This window comes from Arachis ipaensis, chromosome B5, assembly GCF_059453495.1.
Source record: "Arachis ipaensis isolate K30076 ecotype BB chromosome B5, ASM5945349v1, whole genome shotgun sequence".
Taxonomy (NCBI): Eukaryota; Viridiplantae; Streptophyta; class Magnoliopsida; order Fabales; family Fabaceae; genus Arachis; species Arachis ipaensis.
In genome coordinates, this window is record NC_142440.1 from 543,206 (window position 1) to 564,694 (window position 21,489).

Sequence of the window (21,489 nt, forward strand, 5' to 3'; positions counted from 1 at the left end):
AAAAAAAAAAAGGCACAGCGTTAAAATTACGATGGGGTGTTTTTTCTTCGATGTCTGTCGTTGCACCTACTTATCAGTTGGTTGATCCTCCATTTGTTCTAGTTGGGATAGCTAGGTCACCCCGTAAGATTCCGAATATTTCAGGTGAAGGTGAACCGAATCGAGTTAAAAATGCGATGCAAAATGATGATTCGAACGAAGAGCCTGCTCACATCATGGGTGACAGTGACAAGGAAACTATGAGGAACCCACCTACAAATCAGGGGCCATCAAGTTCCGGGACACAGCAACATCCTTCACATTTCTCAACATCCTCCATGCGGCCTGAGAGTGGGAAACCGCCAGAAGATCCAAAACTATAATAGCTGTAAGGGCCTGCCAAGTTCGTGACATTTCTATTGGCCACCCGACACATGCATCGATATAGCCATGCCAACACAGCTGAACTTTAGTTATAAGTACCCATCTCATAAAGTCTCACCACAAATGGCAACCACCGAATATGTACTCAATTTGCACTCTAGTCACCAAACAGCTGAGTGGATAGCAGCATCATAATGTATGCATGTGTGTATATGTATACAGTATCCTCACTCGCATCTGCTAGTAGTCTAGTAGCACCCTGAACCTCTTATGGAACCATGTGAAGTGGACTATGAACTGTTTTACCTTATCCGGCAGTGAAAACTCACCGAATAACTCATGAAACCACTCCCAAGATGGTCTGCCACCATCTATCAACTGGTCGAAGTCTATGAGGCACCTAGATACAACCTTTCTATTGACGGACAACCCCAGCTGAGATGCCACATCCTGCAACGTGATGGTGCACTCTCCAAACAACATATGAAATGTTGCATCTCAGGACGCCACCTCTCAATGAATGTGCTGATTAGAGCTCATCCAACCAGAATCAACACGCGTTCAGCCTAGTTAAGTGGTACAATCCATCTCTCTCCAAATAAGGTATGATCCTTTTATGCAAAGGCATATTCTGTTATCTCTTAACACTGTAAATAGGGAAAATGGATCCTCTCTAGTGAAAAAAAATACTTGAGAGAATAAAGTGTGATCTTTCACTTTTAATTCTCTAAGTGGGACCAAAATTAAATAGGAGAGAGAAAGCAATGAAGGGTTAGATTAAACACTGGACATCATCCAGTTTTTTTTTCCACCGGAGAAGATCCACTCCCGTAAATAGGGGTAGCAAACAAGCCTAAACTTGCCGGACCGGCCTGCGTAACCCGCCAACAAAGCGGGTCGGGATGAAAAATTGAAATAGTCACACATCAAAAGCCCGCCTAACCCGCACTGCTTAAACCGTGAACTTTGGTGGGATTCCCCGGTGGGCTTAGGATTTGTTTGAAGATGTTCTAATTTAGTGTTTTGGATTATGTTTTACGTTTGATTGATTGTATTCTAAACTTATAGATGTTTAATTATATATTTTGGATAATATTTATTTTACTCTGGACAATATTGGTTTTATTATTTTGTTTCAAAAACTTAGTTTATGATTATGTTTATTACACGTTTATAATTATACAAACTTTAATGTTTGTTAATTTAAAAATTATAATTTTTCTATATCTTAGAAATTATATATATTTTTTGGTAATTTATATTATTTAATACTTAATAGTAAAAAAAAAATTGAAAAAAATTTAAAGTCTAGCTATAAATACACCTACTTGGATGCATGATGTGAGAAAAATAACCACACCCAAATTAAATTCTAATACTTACAAATCTAAACCATAATTTATAATCTAATAAAAAAAACTACGACTTAACTAATCGTTTAGATATAGTTCTCTTAACATTATTTTCAAGTTAGTTTTATTAAAATAGAGAAATAATGCGTATAAATTTTTACATAAAATTTTGAAACAAATCTTAATATACTTTAAAACAAGTTAAAATTGCCAATTTTTAAATTTATGAGTCCTAGATTTTAAAATTTAAAATTTAAGACTTAAATCTTAAATTTCAAATAATAAACTACGAACCTTATTCTATTTCTAAAATTTAAGTCTTATATTTCAAATGATAAACTACAAAATTTCTAATTTTAAAATTTCACAATTTTAAATTTTAAATCTTAATTTTTAAATACTATATTTAAAAGTTGAACCTACAAACCTTAAACACTATATTTAAAATTTGAATTCTAAATCTCAATTACTAAAGGATAAACATTCAACATTTAAAATAAATCTTAAACACTGTATCCTTAATTTTAAATCTTAAATTTTAAATACTAAGTTACAAATCTTAAATTCTGTATTTTAATTTCTGCATCCTAAATATTATATATTATGTTATAAAATTTAACAACTAAAAAAAAAACTTACCTCTTCATGAATGCCACCGACAATGTGAGCAACATCGTTGAGTCGATACAAGCTGCCTTCGTCCGCCATGGTCCCACTTGAAAATGGCGCCTTAGGGATTTCAAGTGGTCAAATCCTCTCCAAACCTTTTCCTCTTTCTCTCAATTAGGGGTGTTCATAGTCCGGCTCCGAATTTTTTAGGGGCTAATTTGGTGTGATTTCACTGCGTTCAGGGTCGGATAAGGGTCTCAAAAATAGACCCGGTCATTATTTCGGGTCGGGTCCGGACCATAGCTCGGGTCACCCGAACTCGACCCGGTGGGCCGGTCATCATACACAATTAATATTTTGTGTTATTAGTGATGGATGATGGCTATTCTTATGTAGAATTTAAGTATTCTAAACCTTAATATTTTGTATTATTAGTCATTATAAGACTATAAGTTAATGTTTTATGTTTAAAATGCATAAGATTTTAGACTAATGCATAATATTGTGTTATTTGTATTGATTTAAATATTTGGTGTTATTAGACAATATTAGTATTGATTGTGGTTATGCTTTAATTTTAGGAAATTGTTGGTTCTTGTTATATTTTTCTAAGTGAATTTTACCATGTCAAATAATGGTTGGAGTCTTGGAAATTTGAATATTTTCACATGCTAGCTTACAAGAAAGTAAGTAATGTTAACGGCTCGGTTTTCACCCAATTTTTACCCGGTATAATCGTGACCCGAAAGTGTGTAGGTTTCATCGGGTCTATAGTTGGATTCGGGTCTAACAAATAGGTCCGGTATATATTTCGGGTCGAATTTGAGTCACATCAAACCCGATTTTACCTAACCCATGAACACCCATACTCTCAATCCACAACTCTCTCTCTCTAAACAAACAACTTCTCTCTCTAAAACTTTTGGTTTTAATTGAAGTGAAGAATCCGCTACTGGGTCCGACAAATTTATGGGCATATATAAATCGCTATAGAGGTACTACAGTTTTTGTAATGTGTCATTTGTGAAGAAACCGTTATAGGAGTGCCGCAATTTTTTCATTATTTAATTCGTTCAGAAACTGCTATATGAGTGTAGCGGTTTCTCCTCACACGCATCTCAACATAAATTGCTACACGCTGTAGCAGTCTATGTTCAATCCAAAATTCACTATACCCTTTCGCGGTTTCATAAAAATATAAAAATTACATTTCTGTCTACAATGTTCAAAAGTTACATTCTAATAAAATCCAAACATTTTATTTAGATAATTTGCCCTAATTTTAGCTTATTCACGGAATAAAAATTTGTTAAGGCATATTTTACTCATCATGTATCTTCATATGACCTTTATCATGCCATGTATTTCCTTTCTCATCCTTGATGTCAACATGATCATGTGTATATGTTATATGCTACATCTCAGTTAATTAATTCATCGCAAAGCATTGAGCATTTGTTTTGAGGTATTGAAATGGAGATTGAGAGATTATGATTCAGTATCGTATTTGTTAGTTTAGAGACTGAAATTAAAATTTTAATCTCTATTTCTAAAATTTCAGTACCTCCAAAAAGTAGGAACACGGGGGACTGAAATTTTTGGAGACAAAGATTGAAATAACATTTTATACCTAAAATACTCTCATTTCAATTAATTAATTCCAACTTTATCCTTTGTACAAATTAAATTAGAGCTTCATTCTTATTTCAGTCTCTTTGTCTCACTTTACACCAAATACAATACTGAAACTTATTTCAGTCTCTAACAGAGATTGAGAGACAAAAACTAAGAGATAGAGACTAAAATAAGTCTTAGTATTGTGTTTGGTGTAAAGTGAGAGACAGAAACTGAAATAAGAATGAAGTTCTAATTTAATTTGTACAAAGGGTAAAATTGGAATTAATTAATTGAAATGTGGGTATTTTAAGTATAAAATATTATTAAAATTTCAGTCCTCGTCTCTAAAAATTTCAATCCCATGTGTCCCCACTTTTTGGAGGTATTGAAATACTAAAAATTTGGAGATAGAAACTGAAATTTTAGTATCAATCTCTGGACCAACAAACATGATACTGAATTGCTGTATGTTTTATCTACGATTTGTTTATTATTATTTTTTCTATATTGTTGAATGCTAATTTTAACAGCTATAGAATAATTAAGTGTTAATTTTAACCTAACATGCAAAACACAATATGGCATTTGAATATTAAAACTAAAAAATGAAGTAGCTTAATTATGCATACACTATTTTTATCCTTCAATTGCTAATTATGCAGTCCTTCTTTGGTTTCTTTGTTGTAACAGGGGTGAAGCTGTAAAAAAGTCCATTGTGATTGAGTGATATTTACTAAAATATCTAAACTCTTTATGCACATTATATTTTTTTTACTTCTGTTCTGTTTAACTATTATACTTTTGTATTCTCTTTTGCTGAAATCCTACAATCAAACTTCAAGCTGTTGTGGATTAGAATTGAAGTTAAATTTATTTCATCTCTTTTGCTGAACAGATCTACTACATATGCTATCATCTATTCCGAGACATCTAAACTTCATTGAGCACACCAGTGAGAAAGCCAAGGAAGCTAATGTTATACAAGTGAAAAAGCTAGTGGATACATAGCTTATGCATCACAAAAACTCTTGGAAGTAAAAGGAATTACAAATTAAGTTATAGTGTTGGGTTTTAAATTGTAGTAGGAGTATTTTTTTGTATTTGTGAACATGTTGGAAAAGCAAGTATATGAATGAATTAGATTGGCTAGTTTATTAACATTGAATTCTTGAAATTAGATTGGCTGTTTTGAAAAATTCTTCTATTCTTTACTTAATTACAAATAAAACAACTGTAAAATCTGATTCAACAAGGTTTTCAAAACAACTAAAACGGTATATTGTCATAATTCCATACAAAGCATTAATATAGATGGGAATAACAACATGCTAATAACATAGATGGTAGAAAACTATGAATTTGGCATATTGAACTCATCAAATATTAACTTGAAAATTCAGTATCTAATATTAACTTGAAAATTTATGAAGCAATAATTTGAAAAGTCAGAATCTAATAATAACTTGTGAATTACGACATTTCACCTAATAAGTTCAACAAGAATCGTTAACAAGAATCACTTATTCTAATTGAGAATGGATCACACATAATTACTCTTCAGAAAATCTTTCAAATCTTAAAAAATCTTCTCCATCTGTGCATTATTAGCAAACTTCACCGCAATAAACTTTCTTCTTCCACTACTAAAATTTTTAATTATTTGTGGCTGAATTTTATGGAGATTTCTGAAACAAAAAATACTATATTTACACTAAAATTAGCCACAAGATTTCAAAAATGGCTTAATTGAGGAACAATGTGGCAATTGTTGAAAGAAAAATATCTAACAATAGCTTTTTAATTAAGTTCTTAATCAAGTCAATTACTCATAACCAAGTCAATCACACACAAACTATATAATTTCAGTATAATCAGACAAGAAGCAAACATTATTACTGAACTAGAAAATCAGAAACTCTAAACTAGAAACATCAAAGATTTAGATTACCAGAAAACCAGAAATTGGAAAAAACCAGCAAAAATCAGAACTCCTCCTACCTTAGTGGACTACCGGAAATTTCAGAACCACCGCCTACGGCACCTGGGACGACAAGAGGCGGAACCCTAACGCTTTCATCCTTGGCATGCGGCCACTTCCTAGGCCGCCCGCGACCTTCGTACGCTTGACGTTTCGGAGGTCTTCCACGTGGTCTCGTAATAGGTCTTGAGGAGCTAGTTTCTACTGCAGTTGTTGTAGCAGGTTGCGATTCTGATCCCTCCGACATGGAGGTATCGGAACTCTTCTCATCATAAGCATCCTCTTTACCACAGTCAGCATCAACTTGACATTGCGTTTCTTCATCTGCCAGGTAAATAAATGTCAATAAAGTATAAAAAGGAGGACATAAATGCATAGTATAATCCATACATGACATCACATTCCTATATTTTAAACAAAGCTAGAACTTAAACCTATAAACCCATACAGGCATATGCTTATTACAACACACCAAATCAATCAATAAAGGGAAATGCTAGGGGGACAATGACTTTGTTGAACAATATGAACAATCACCAATCAAATAAAAACACACTACATCTCCAAATTAACCCTCCAAATTTTAATATTAAAATAACCATCCGTACACTAGTAAAATAAACATCCGATATATCTATTGTTTACATTGTTTAATATTTTCATTGTTTACCTATACTTTTCCATCAATAAAATAGTGCATAACGCAAAACTTGAATACAAGCCATAATAATTTGGAAGTGGGTGAAGCTATACATGGATAAAAACAGGTGGGAACAGCTAACCTGAAAACTTAGAGTAGTGCGAATTCTGGGTGAGGAATAAGTTCATACTGGAAGAGCGTTCCATTCCTTTGTAAATGTTCACCAAGTTGAGCAAACGAGGACTAGGGCGAATCTCTTCATACAAAATAGCCAAAATTACATAGAGAACCTTTAAGATAGAGAAAGGGGGGTAAGAGGAGGAGGGGTACCTCGAGGGAAGAAGGGTATTTTACAGACAGGGCAATCAGAATACTATTCCAAAAAGTTGACGATACAAAAGCTGAAACCACCAAAATTGAATTACGAAGACATAAGAATGCTTTGTTTCGGACTTTGTATAGCGAATAACAAGACGAAGGATACTTACTTGCAGAAGACATGGCTGCATGGAAGACTGGCCGGAGAATTCAGCAAACTTAAACTTCACAGATCATTACAAAACAACGAGAAGAAATTGATTAATTAATTAATTGTACTGTGAGGATTATTAACATAAAGATTAGAAAGAGAGTGTGTTTGAAATTTGAATACCAAATGTTGGAAATTCGAAGATGAAAATGGAGATCGAAGTATGTTTCAGTGACGAAAATGATTATTAACTCTATTATTTTTACTTGCCTCCTTAATTACATTAAATTTTAAGAAATATTATATTAAATTATGTGTGTTTAATTTTTTAAATAAACATTTTTTAAAATAAATAAGTAACAAAGGTTTTCATAAAAAGATTAAAATCTGTAAAATCAAAGTAAAATTCTCAATATTGTTGATTTTATAAAAAAAAAAAAAATATATTGTTGGATATTTTAATGTGTATCAAATCGTATTTTTATCAATAATTTTTTATATAATACAATAAATACAAAAAAAAGAAATATAATATTTTGTATATAATACAAAGATAGGGACTCTAAATCATGTACTCATGTGCTTTATAAATGAAACATTTTGTATATAATCAATGGATATATGAAAGATAATCAACATAACAATTAAAAAACATAATATAAAATTTATAATTATTGTTAAATCTCATTGATAATATATAATATTCTCTTAAGAATATTTGTTAAAACAAAAAATAAAATAAAAAAAGTATAGAATACAGTTTTTTATGCATTCATTATAATTAGAAATTTCTAAATCTCTTTTTATAAAAGAATTTTATTTTTGTATTTTAAATAAATAAAAAATTTAAAAACTAATAGAATTTATTATTTTTTATTAATATTTTTAGTTATCAATCCAACTTTTTAAGTCTAGCAAATATTACTGATTAATTACTAGTCCTCTAACATTTTTCTAAAAAATAAAAAAGAAACAGAAAGAATCCCAATTTATATGCCTCTCACGTATTAGTTATATCATGAAAAAAAACATATGAATTAACTTTGCAAAAAGAGAGCTTTCATTTGAATTGACTACTATTTTTTAGAAGAAAGGATAGTTATTTATGGATGGATAATTGGATATAGACATATCATAGCACCGAAAATCCAGAAATTCTCACAACCTTTGACTCTTATTCTTGTATATTGAAAAAATGTTGGTGTAATACTCAATCATTGAATTTTATGATGATTTTTAAAATTGTAAAAACAAGACAACATAAAGAGGCATATTATTCTATTCCCACAATTTTAAAAAATATTATAAAATTCAATGATTGAGTATTACACAAATATTTTTTCAATATACAAAAAAATAAAGTCCCAAGATAACACATGAAAAAAACATGAATAACAAATTAAACAACCTCACCTCAATTTCAATTTTCAACAAATAAAAAGGCCGAAGGACCAAAACAAACGAACAAAAACAGCGGTCCACGCCCCTTCGACCCACAAAAAACCGCATTTCCTCGTTCCTTCCACATTACTGCTACTCACACTGAACTCATTTTCTCTCTCTAAAATGAAAAATCCCCATTATTCTCACACCACTTACCCCGCGAATCCCCCCTTTACTTCCCCGCCATGAAAGCCACAACCTTTCGCACCTTTTACTTCATTCCAGATCAAGCCCGTCGTTGATCTCAACAACCCGACCCGATTTATCACGCTTCACCACGCAATGCAAGACTCAACCTCCGCTTCCGCCGCCGTCGAACCCGACTACAACCACCACCACCACCAATACGCGCAGCTGAAACGGAACAACCGGACCAAGCGGCCGGTCTTCAAGGTTCTCCAGGGGCAGATCGCATTCCGGTTGGTGTGCCACGCGTCAACCGTTGGCGGCCTGATCGGGAGCTCCGGTTCAATCGTGTCGCAGCTCCGACGAGACACCGGTTGCAAAATCCACTGCGAGGACTCAGTCTCCGGCACCGACGACCGGGTCATACTGGTAATTGGGCCGGTTTTACCCCGGAAAGGTGTCGCCTTGTCCGATGGGGACGTCGATTTGGTCGATGTTTCGAGCGCCCAAGAAGCTGTTCTTAGAGTTTTCGAGAGGATTTGTGAGCTCGAAGTGGAGAAAGGGTTCAACAACCCCAATAGGGTTGTGAATGGAGAAGTTACGTGCAAGTTGCTGGCTCACACTTCTCAGATTGGTGCGGTCGTTGGAAAAGGAGGAAAGAACATAAGCACAATTAGGAACAATAGTGGTGCCAAGATTAGGGTTTGTCCCTCTCCACAGTGTGCTGATAAAGATGAGGAGTTACTTCTGGTGAGTTCTTTTTTTTTTTTTTTTCCAATTGGGTTATCTAGAAATTTAAATAAAGCTTCTAACTTTTGTTTGGTGTTAATGAACCTTAGTTGATGTGAAATAGATAAGAGTGGCGGTGGCAGTTGGGTTTTAGATTTCAAATTTCCTGTTAATGGTCAACGTCTAGGTAGATTTTGTTTCTCAGGTAGCTTGCATCTTCCATTTTTTTTTGTTGCCTAATTTGGAATGGAAGTCATATGAAAGTGTGTATGTGATAGTATAAGTGGAATTATAACGTGAGATTCAGAGATTGTGTGCATGTGACACCATCTGCTAAAATTAGAATGTCCAGCTGTCTAAGTATTGAGAACAGATTGGATCTCATCTTTCACCTTGCCAAATGTCAATACTGAATTTATAGCAGTGAAATTGACAATTATCACTTTATTTCTCTTCTGATATCGGCAAAGCTCTTTTGGTGTTTTCTGCTTCTTCATCTCATTTGATATGTTAACTGGTAAGAGTATATGTGCTGTTCCTTGTGAGGATTAAGACATTAAAAGTTGCCAAAATGGAAAACTGAAACCTAGTTCAGTCACTTCTGTGCTTGTGATTTATTTTTAATAATTTATATTTTCCGGAATAACGTTATTTGGTGTTGAAATGAATGACTACATTTCACTAATAAGTGTACCTAGAGGAGGATTGTTTAATTATTTCTTGTTTTTGGGAACTTGTTTGATTGGCAGATAACTGGTGGGATTTTGGCTGTAAAGAAAGCACTGATTTCTGTATCTTACTGTCTTCAAGATTGTCCCCCATTGAACAAAGTTTCACAACCTGTGGCCACATCCACTGTTAGCTCTTCTGATACATTGTCTCTTGATCCGAATGCTGACCTTTTCCCTCATCTTAATTCATGGTTACTCTCCATGGAAGGTTTATCTATTTATGACTCTTACGATGCATCAAAACGGACAACAAAGTCTAATGGAGCTTCCAGCCATGAGACAAAAGTTACCGAACGTGAAATTGTGTTCAGACTGCTTTGCTCTAATAATGTAGCCGGGAGTGTGATTGGCAAAAAAGGGGCTATAGTCAGAAATCTAGAAAGCAAAACAGGTGCATCTATTATCTTTGCAGCTCCTTTAAGCGAGTTTGCTGAACGCATTGTCACCATTTCTGCTATAGAGGTTAGTCATATGAGAAAGTTGCACTGTGCCACTAATAACCCATGCTATTGGTATTTACAGGGCTCGTTATCTGTATGTATCTTGCACGGAGAGATAAACATGAATTTTTATAGATTTGCATGAAAACACGTTACTTGCCATAATTTTTGTAGCTAATTTGGACTTTACTTTTGTTTTTCCAGAACCTTGAATCATGTTATTCTCCTTCCCAAGATGCTGTTTTTCTTGTCTTTGCTAGAATTATTGAAGATCACATTGAAAAGGGCTTTCTCTCCATCTCAAGTATGGAGTCACCTGTAACTGTGAGGCTTTTAATTACATCAAGTTCAGTTAGTTGTTTGAGTGGCAATGAAAGTCAAGTAATTTCAGAGTTGAAAGAATTAACTGGTGCTGATATACAAATTTTGTATGGAGAGTCAGTTCCTACTGCTACAGATAATGATGTTGTATTGCAGGTAAAGTTACTTTTGTATATTGAACATTGTTTCGAGAAGTATCTAAAGGGATTATGCCTTTTTCCTAGCACAGTGTGGTTCTCTAACTATGAAGTTGTTATCCTGTATTGCCATAGGCTGATATTGTTTCATGATAAATACAAGTTGTGATGTGATTATGTAAACATGCTCTAGTAAAATAAAAATGGAATGTGCTATACCCCAAAAATCCTGTTAGTTTTTTCCAAGAACCGTTATGTGCCTTGTAAGTATACTTAAACAGTATATTCCTTGTACTTATTCTATCTGCCTAGAGATTGGTGTACAATATCATTCTTATAACCAATATAGGTCAGGGATGATCATAAATATCGTATTTTGCTGCATCACCGAACCATTATGACTCTCAAGTTTCTTGTTTTGGCTCTCGTTTGTTAATGTTTCTAGTCAAGATGACAAGATTGTGATTAGAGAGAGAGATTTCATGCAGATTACTGGTGCGTACAGATGTGTACAAAATGCTCTATATAAAGTCACTTGTATAATCAGGGATAATTTTTCACCCAACGAGGTGCCTGCTGAATCAAGAATGAAATCCAGTTGGAAACCGAACAAGGATCCTCCAAGGGGTAATCATTTTGGCCACGGAAGATCTTTCCCTTCTGGGAGGTTTCTGCAAAAGGTACTCTTTACCTCTTGTATTAACTAAGTTTCCAATACAAGATTTTTCTCGTTGATCCAAGGCTCATTTAGGAGTATTTATATGTGCAGAATGTTGCAGTGCATGCTGAAACAATCTCAAAAAATGGAGAGGTACATTCAGATTTAAGCGGGAGGTCAGTATAATGCAGTTTAGAATACAAGTTTATTCCGGTCTTGTTCTTTACCCTTCTCTATTTTCTTGCTTATACTCCACTATGCTTTAAAAGTGTATTTCATTGCCTAAAATTTAGTATTAGAGAGCTGTTGCTTTTGTTAGTTATCTTTAAATTTAATGATCAGTTTTATATAAAAAAAGATGAATACAAAGCAGATATGCACATCATCAATAATGTAGTAAAATGGACTATATAATTGATCTTTTAAAATTTAGTTTGCATTAAAATAAAGAGTAGACCTTAAGCTGGTATACCACAAGTCTCTGACATGTAGGATTTTGGTTCCTAATTATTTGATGTTGATGGATAGACAAATATCTTATTTTGTTAAGATAGCACCAGGCTTCTGATATTTCTCTCACATCTTTTGCTGAATTAAATCATCTGGCAGAGCAAACTTGCTTGCTACCGTGACAAACACAACCGTGGAGATTGTAGTTTCTGAGCATGTCTTTGGTTCTGTTTATGGCGAAGATGGTGGTAATTTGGATCGAATCAAACAGGTGTGTGGTTTTTCCTTTTAGAAAGACATGGTCAATCATAACTTTTTTTACCTATAACAAAGCTGGTACTCAGGCGCCTAATATTTTCAAAACAGATTTCAGGGGCAGATGTTCAAGTTTACGATCCTTGCGCTGGTAAAAGTGGTGGCAGGGTTGTAATATCTGGGACACCGGATCAAACCTTTGCGGCGCAGAGCTTACTTCAGGCATTCATTCAAACTGGGCAAAGAGGACCAGAATGATAGATAGTGTTTAGTGTTTCAAATCAGCTGATGCAAAAAGATGCATTTACTTCTCAGGTGCTTCCCTTTAGAGAGGTGCCATAAAGTGGTGTATATACAACCAGAAAAAGAAAAAAAAAGAACATAAGAAGGAAAAATATCACACGACCAACTTCACCTTGTGAATATGATGGAATGGTTATTCTTATTCACTCTTTTCTTAAAAGATAATGATGCTTACCTCCTTAGACTAGAAACGCAGATCTTGTTCTGATTTAGTGATTTTTCTGTCCCTCCTTTCCCTCTGTTTTCCTTTTTTTGTGTAATTTTTTAAGAGGTGGAGGAAGCTAGGTACTGTAAGTCTGTAACATTGTTAATTAAATTATGTTTCTCCAGGACTTATCAATAAGAATTTAACTTTATCTTCTTTTCTTTTTATTTACAAAATTGGATGCCCATTTTTACTGATAAAAAAGAGACAAGGATACAATATTTTCTGTTCAATGAAAGAAAAACTATTTTGTTATTTTGAATAATTAAAAACATAAATGAACGAAGTAATTCATGCATATATGCATAAAAACCAAAGTGGCCTTAACTCAATATAAACTATCACAGCAGTAACAGGATACATAAAACAAAAAGGAAATGGATTCTCTCAATTTTGTCAAGTATAATTTTTTATTATTTAATATCTGTTTATATTTTTTCTTAATCTTACTTAAAAAGTGTATAATGAGAAATCATACAGAATTGAAAAAAATTAGAAGGATTCATTTCCAAAGAGTAGAGAACTGAACTACAAAATACTTTGGGCTTTTTCGTTTCTTTACCCTCACTCATAGCATGTTCTGCTAAAAAACAAAATAATGAAGTATAGCATGAAAATATGAACTTTTATTATTCTCTGATTGCACAATGCGCGCACACAAAATCCTTAACAATCCTCAGAGCACTTCACAGCCACGTCATCAAATCCTGTGCCTCGTACTTATCTTTTGGTGGCCACAAGCTTATTCATGGCTACATTAAGTGCGGCAGCCTTGATGATGCACGCAAGCTGTTCGACGAAATGCCCAACAGACACATAGTGACTTGGAATTCCATGATCTCTTCTCATATCAATCATGGCAGGAGCAGAGAAGCCCTTGACCTCTTTGGTAACATGCTTGTTGAGGGTGCTCTGCCAGATGCTTACACTTTCTCTGCTATCTTGAAGGCCTTTGCAGAGATGGGTGTTTTGAGCCATGGCCAAAGGGCTCATGGGTTGGCTGTGGTTTTGGGTTTGGAGGTCTTGGATGGGTTTGTTGCTAGTGCTATAGTCGATATGTATGCCAAGTTTGGTAGAATAAGGGATGCCGGTTTAGTCTTTCAGCGTGTTTTAGATAAAGATGTTGTCTTATGCACTGCATTGATTGTAGGCTATTCTCAACATGGTTTTTATAGCGAGGCCTTGGAGGTTTTTGAGGACATGGTTGACAGGGGAGTCAAGGCTAATGAATATACTCTTGCTAGTGTATTGATAAGTTGTGGTAATCTTGGGGATTTGGTTAATGGTCAGTTGATTCATAGTCTTCTTGTTAAATCTGGTCTGGAATCTGTTGTTGCTTCTCAGACTTCACTCCTTACCATGTATTCGAAATGTGGCATGGTTGAGGATTCTATGAAGGTTTTTAATCATCTTGCTTATGCAAGTCAGGTAACTTGGACATCTTTTATAGTGGGTCTTGTGCAAAATGGGAGGGAGGAGGTTGCTGTCTCAGTATTCAGGGAGATGATGCGCTGTTCGATGAATCCAAATCCTTTCACGTTATCTAGTATTCTTCAGGCATGTTCAAGCCTTGCAATGCTTGAAGTAGGGGAACAAGTTCATGCCATAACTCTGAAAACAGGAGTGGGAGGAAATAAGTATGTCGGTGCTGCACTGATTAATTTGTATGGAAAATGTGGATATATAGATAAGGCTAGGTCTGTTTTTGAGGTGTTGATGGAGTTAGATTTAGTATCTATCAACTCAATGATCTATGCTTATTCTCAAAATGGATTTGGCCAAGAAGCACTTCAGCTATTTGAAAGAATTAAAAAGTTGGGACATGAGCCTAATGGTATGACATATACGAGCATTCTCTTGGCATGCAAAAATGCAGGGTTAGTTGAAGAAGGATGTCAAATATTTTCCTCCATTAGGAACAACCACAATATTGAGTTGACGAAAGACCATTTTGCTGGCATGATTGACTTGCTAGGACGATCTAAGAGAGTTGAAGAAGCTGCAAAGTTGATAGAGGAAGTGAGAAATCCAGATGTGGTACTGTGGAGGACACTGCTAAACGCTTGTAGGATTCACGGCGAGGTAGAGATGGCTGAAAAGATTATTAAAAAAATCCATGAGCTTGCTCCTGGGGATGGGGGAACTCATGTCCTCCTGACGAATCTTTATGCTTCAGCTGGAAAATGGAACCAGGTAGTTGAGATGAAAAGCAAAATAAGAGATTTGAAATTGAAGAAAAGTCCTGCTATGAGTTGGGTTGATGTAGATAGAGAGGTTCACACTTTTATGGCTGGAGATTTTTCTCACCCAAGAGCTCACGAGATTTTTTATACTTTGCATGAATTGGTAGAAAAGGTTAAAATTCTGGGTTATAATCCAGATACCAGATTTGTGTTGCAGCATTTGGACGATGATAAGATGAAGTTGAGTTCTTTATATTATCACAGTGAAAAATTAGCCATAGCCTTTGCTTTGTGGAAGACTGGTAGTAGGAAAACTAGTATAAGGATTTTTAAGAATCTTAGAGTTTGTGGGGACTGTCACAGTTGGATAAAATTCGTTTCTTTACTCACCGGGAGAGATATTATTGCTAGAGATGCCAACAGATTTCATCATTTTAAAGGAGGAATTTGTTCTTGCAAAGATTATTGGTGAATCACATTTGTTATATCTTAGCCCCTCCGCAGTCTAGAACTCACATTGTGGATGGACTCTGCTTGTATCTGTTGTTAGTTATGCTGGTAACCTGAAAACCTTGGTAAGTACAGCTATTGAAACTATTGGTTGACAAGACTGTTGCGGCTATGTCATGGGGGTTCGGCTATATTTTTATGTTGGTTGCCGAAGACCTAACACAACCCTCCTCCTTTATCCGGGCTTGGGACTGGCTATGTATGGTTCGATAATAGTCGTGTTTCCGTTAATAAACGTAGCAGAAGCCATTGAAATCTAGTGTTACACTAAGGCTTAGTTTGGTAAAGCTTTTACTTTTCAAAAGTAGCTTATAAAAGCTAACTTTTAAAAGATGGCTTTATAAAAGTTGTAGCATTTATGTTTGTTAAATCAAATTAAAAATAGCTTTTAATAAACACAAGCAACAACAATTGCGTTTGATAAAATAGCTTTAAAATTTAAAAATACTATAATAGACATAAACGCAAGCATTAAATTTGAAAATTAGTTAACATATGAGGTTATATTAGACTTTTAAATTTAAAAAAGCACAAGCCAACTTTGAAAAGCTCCTTGTTAGGTGCTTTCAAAAGCACCCCTAACTTTTAAAAGCTGCAAGCACAAGCACTTGGGTTTTTTAATTTACCAAACCCAAAATGAAGTGCTTGTGCTTTTTAAAAGCACAAGCACCTCTCCAAAAAGCTTTACCAAACCAAGCCTAATAATGTAGCAAGCAAGAAACAGTTAATAAATGGCCTTATTAGCTGAAATTAAAATGTGAAAAATAAAATTAGAGTGAAAATAATCTTATATGGTATGACAAAACTGTGGTTATGTGTAGATAAATATCAAGCATGCTCATTCAATGTCAGCAGAAACTATATTATGGATGACTAAATGTATTTAATTGCGCAATACACTAATACTAGATTTAATTTTTCAATAACCTAAACTCAATTGTACTCCTCAATTACAAACAGAAACCATTGAAATATAACTAGTGTGGGAAAAACACAACTCAACATAGATTAAGTTAGGGTATGTAATATAGCACAATGATCTAATAGGCATGGCCTAGTACTATTTTCATCGCAAGCAAGATTCTCACGGCAAATGAATAAATAAAGAATTGTTAAGGGTGCAAGAGTATTGAAAAACCAGCTGTTATATAACAAAATTTTAAAATGAATATTTACAGTATTTCTCTTTGGGGTTGCTAAAACTGTATGATGTATACAAAACAGATGAGTCTTCATATCATCAGTATTTGATCGTGAAATGGCGTAGCCAGAGGTCGTACATTACCATATGAAATGCATCATATGATATAGGTGGTGTATTCCATTGGAAGTGTTTCTGAATCTGATACAGCATGAGAGCTTTCTTGTGAGTTCAAATATATCAACAAATACATCGATTGGCAATGAAAAGGTCTAAGTACGTGTTATTTGTACTCATCCAACATCTTACTCCGACCCCAATACATACCCGTCCACCATTGGATGAGGTGTGTATTGGTTCAGTGTAAGATGCAGCATCAGTACACAACATTTGTGAAAGCTCTATCAAGAAGACAACTTGTGATAAAAAAAATTATGGGTCAATTTTCTTAGTTTCCGTTTTGACTATGCATATTGCTGGCTCTTCAATAACAATTAAGCCATCTCATCAGGCTATACGAGATGCAGTAGGATTATATCATAGATCATAGTCATATTTAAAATTTTAAATAATTAACATTCTAATTTCTTAATCGTTTCACCATGGATTTTCAACATTTTAAAACCTCTAGTTAGGGCAGACTTCAACAAGTCCTCTTTAACACATGTCTAATATTGCAAACTCTTCAAACAAAATATAAATGTGGAAAGAAAAGGAAATAAAACATTTAACTATAGATTCCAGAAATGTAGTGAGAATAGTTTACCTTGACTAAATTATTATGAAGTGACACAAACTCAGCATGTGATATATTTTTGAGGATCTGTTTTAGTTGGTATACATCACTCTCCTTGAGTACAACAGCAAATTTTCTCCAGTCAATAATGTCATTAAAAGGGAGGTCATAGTAATTTGATAATATCACTGCAAAATGACATCCAAAAATTCAGATCATGTACAAGATTGACAAAATACACATAAAATACCATCTCAGAAGCAAGAACATCAAAGTCAAAATCTTATGACATAACAATACTTGGTAAGTTAAAATTCAAATGTCACTCAATATCCTACATATACTTCTTGAGATCATGAACAAACATATTGCTAAAGAAATGACTGTTTTTAGTGGCTAGAAAAAGAAAAAAAATTGGATCTATACAAAATTTGTGTGGTACAGTTCATGACTTAGCTAGGGGGGTTGGATGGATGGAGTTAAGTTCCTCAATTTGATCCCAAGGAACTCCTTCTATACCTCAATCCAACCCAAACAATTTTAGGAAAACAAAAACTCTATTTATTTATTCCAGTTAAGAGATCTACATTTTCAAATTGAGCACATACTAGAAGCCTATTAATTAATTGATCATTATATTAACATTTCCAGATAATCAACAATCTAATCTCAATAAAATTGCAAATTCCAAATCAATAAAACATCTTATGGGTGATAAAAGCAACCAAAGCTTATTCAGTGAAAATTACTGTTTGCTAGTGTAGTTAATAAATACTAGTTGATATGCATCTTAACATAAGCACAAAAAACTTGGTCATCTAATAGGTTAATACCAATTTAAGAGAAATGCAATATAAATCTACCCATCTCATGTCATCCAAGAAACATGACGAAAATCATTACATAATAAAAAGTATGATTATCCAATAGGCATGCACTTTTAAGATGTTTGAATTGAAACTACAAAATTAAGGGGGGAATCCATTAGAAATGATGACTCTTACCAGGGATGCATCCATAATGGATAGAGTCGGCTATTCGAGCACTATTAACTTGTGAACCACCAGGGCATATACAAAACTTGGTCTTGTAAAATCTCTTTTGATATACCAGATGTCCAGTAGCCCTACTAATTCTATTGTTAGAAATGTCAAGTTCAGTGTCATTTTCCCATACACGTGCAAGAATGACTCTAATCTTAGAGTTACGATGACCAGCCCAAAATCCAAGATTAGTCCTGCATAGCCCATATTTACCAAAGGTTGAGAGTGAATAAATATTAATGTAGACACGTTGTCTAATCATCTTAAAGCATGAGCTATATATCAATAATCTATGTACTAGCAAACTAAATAATCTAAGAATCACTAATAACCTGTTGTTTGAATACTGAATTATGTATCACCTCTCCATACCATTGTACAAGAAAATAATATATGTATTTTAAATATAGTTCATGCAGGATCAATAATTAAACTTAATCTATGTTTTTCATTGCATATGGAGATTATAAGTCATTGGTGACAGTAATACTTTTCATTTCTTTGCAACTAATGTCCCCTCCATGGAAGATATTACAAAGAAGATAATATTCAGCTATGTTACAAAAAAATCAACTGAAGTGCAACTGCAGCTTAAGGTTATTTAGAAATTGAAGACCTGTGTGTTATGACCAATTTCAAGATTCAGGATTCTATTCATTCCTGGAAATATCAAGTAATTAGCAATTTAGCCTCATTGTCAAGGTGGCCATAAAAAGATTTAACAGACGATCCAAAACCAAAATGCAGGATAATAATAAGTCATTTGAACATACATATTCCAATTCCCAGTTCATAATCAAGTAATTAACAACAGAAGGCAAAAGAGCATATTATGTTTTAAATCTTCACCTGTTCTCTATATCATTCCCTCCAGCTGGAAGAGCAAAGGGCTGTAGTACTTGAGGGAGAGCAACATCTTTGTGTGGAATGAATCCAACATCATAGCTAGGGGAGCACACTGCTCGAATGGTATTTTTGATAAGAAATGGAAGCCCTTCTGTTGCTCTTACACCAACATCATGACAAGTGACAAAGAAGTGATCAGCACCCAAGGTTCTGTTCCAATAAGGATATTTGGCTATTAAGCCCTCCACGTAATTTTGGACAATTATTGTCATATTATCATAAGATGTGCCCTGCATAATAATATACAACCATGAGAAGCACTCCATACAAGAAGCAGGCACTTAACCATACAAGCTTAATATAACGTGTTATTCATGTTTCATTACTCATTGTTTCCTCTTTCAATGTGAATCCACGGTAACACATTAACAAATCTTGAACAGTTATAAACTGCCATCATCGAGTCGCACAATGTATATGGAGACCAGGAAGATGTAGCCTCAAAATAAGGTAAGAAAGTGAACATGTGAATAGAGAGAATAAATAAGCATTGAATTAAGACACGCACGCACAAAAGGCTAAAAAGCAGATCCTCAGTACAAACATGAATAAGGGAACTCGCAGAAGCAAAAACTAAGTTCAAAGGCATTAAGGAAAAGAATTAATAAACAAAACCTAAGCATAAATCCACATGAAAAAGAGAGAAACAAAAGTAAGCCAAAATAAGATCTGTGCATCTTCCATGATGATTCAACTATCAAAATGATCATAATTCCTACTACATGAAATTCCAGTCCCTAATTCTTCACCGAAGGCGAAAAGGTGATCATCAAGACATCCATAAAAACCACAACCTCCAACAATTGATAATATTTCCAACACATATTAGCCTAGCATCTTAAGTAATATCACTACTAGGTGCTAATAACGCATATCCGAAACAAAGTTCAAACACTTTGCCGTATCCTCATTCCTTATTCACAAATTAATCCTTAAAAAACCATTCATTACCATTATTAACATATTACCATAACAACACAGCTATTGGCACTAAGACATCAACCAAATGCCACAACCTTCTCAGATCTCAATAGCAACCACCACTTAAAAAAATGCCAACGCTCCCCTATCCAACAAAGTGCTACACATTCTTGTAAATACAGTTAGTAAACTAATCCAAAGACATTGCAAAAACCAAAAAACACTGAAAAATGTTTACCTTGCCACGCATCTTATGACAGGAGATTGGTATGAAGAAGAGGTGTGCCTGATCCGGATCAAGGGTTCGGAACCTGCTCTCCCGAATGTTCTGGAAGAAATATCCCTCACTGGCGTATTTCCCAGTGAGCTTCCTAGGTGTTTGATAAAATGTCTTGGGATCTCCATCAGGATATATATAAACCTTGAACTTCTCCATCATCTCCGCGTAGTTCAGCTTGAAAACCCGCGGCGAGTGGTATATATCAGAAAACTCTTCACCTCCTTCTTCCTCATCGTTGCGTTCCTTCACTTCAGGATCCACTAGCTTCACTACAGAGATCTTCGAGACCAAAAAATTAATTTTTTTTTCAATTTTTTTCTGCTGAAAAAAAAAATAAAAAGAAAATTTGGTGATTGGTACCTGAGGGGAAGGGGTGGAGTACTTGAGGGAGAGAAATGTGAAGGAGAGAAGGGTGAGAATGGCGAGGGTGAGAAGTGCACCTCGGAGAGAGAGGAGGCCGTGATTTGAGGACAGTTGCTGGGTTTGCTTCACGGTGAAACTCATCAGCATTGGATGAAGATTCAGAAGATGGTGTTTGTGTGTTTGATGTAATTGATTTTATTTTTTGCGTGAATTTGAGTGAAAGAGAGTGAAGGAAGCAGATGGAGTTCGGTTTTTTTCCGCGTGAACCAGCGATGATGTGTGTGTGAAAAAGAGAGAGAGAGGGTCGGAATCTGTTGTATGTATTTCTTCAGCGTGTCACGATGCTTGCTTTGCTGGCTTCAAGCTTTCACCATCTGATGTTGCTTCTCTTGGATTTCATCCTTCTTTGGTTCTTTTGAGTTAAAGTTAACTGAGTTGGTAAACGCACCCTTTAAATGAACTACTTAGATTGGTTCCAATGTTTTGTTTGATTTTCGGAATCAAGGATTTTCTTGTCATAGTACTACTTGCTAATTGCTAGAAATTATTGATTTATATGTTTTTTCTTGCTATGGATGAC

General features: G+C 34.5%; 3 protein-coding genes across 5 annotated transcripts; 2 read left to right on the top strand and 1 right to left on the bottom strand.

The window, feature by feature from the left end:
- Positions 1-8,490: 8,490 nt before the first annotated feature.
- LOC107642287 (RNA-binding KH domain-containing protein) lies at positions 8,491-12,982 on the top strand. Its single transcript, XM_016345592.3, has 7 exons — positions 8,491-9,347; positions 10,076-10,519; positions 10,702-10,974; positions 11,444-11,635; positions 11,725-11,789; positions 12,223-12,334; positions 12,430-12,982. Exons 1-7 carry the CDS (start codon positions 8,754-8,756, stop codon positions 12,574-12,576), a joined length of 1,827 nt encoding a protein of 608 aa, XP_016201078.1. The 5' UTR covers positions 8,491-8,753; the 3' UTR covers positions 12,577-12,982.
- Positions 12,983-13,311: 329 nt separating this feature from the next.
- Positions 13,312-16,448, top strand: LOC107641603 (Tetratricopeptide repeat (TPR)-like superfamily protein). The gene has a single exon (XM_016345085.3). It carries the CDS (start codon positions 13,445-13,447, stop codon positions 15,479-15,481), a length of 2,037 nt encoding a protein of 678 aa, XP_016200571.1. The 5' UTR covers positions 13,312-13,444; the 3' UTR covers positions 15,482-16,448.
- A 54-nt stretch (positions 16,449-16,502) lies between these two features.
- On the bottom strand, positions 16,503-21,356 carry LOC107642288 (putative glycosyltransferase At5g03795). 3 transcript variants are annotated; one of them, XM_016345593.3, is made up of 6 exons: positions 20,907-21,356; positions 20,505-20,825; positions 19,289-19,575; positions 18,401-18,633; positions 17,427-17,584; positions 16,503-16,861 (listed from the first exon to the last, which is right to left on the bottom strand). In XM_016345593.3, the coding sequence occupies exons 1-6, from the start codon at positions 21,054-21,056 to the stop codon at positions 16,760-16,762; spliced, it is 1,251 nt and encodes a 416-aa protein (XP_016201079.1). In that variant the 5' UTR covers positions 21,057-21,356; the 3' UTR covers positions 16,503-16,759. The 3 variants fall into 3 exon arrangements, with proteins under 3 accessions (XP_016201079.1, XP_088344094.1, XP_020978392.1); XM_088487968.1 differs by having other exon boundaries at positions 20,505-20,815; positions 20,987-21,256; XM_021122733.2 differs by having other exon boundaries at positions 20,505-21,291.
- Between the last annotated feature and the right edge of the window lie 133 nt (positions 21,357-21,489).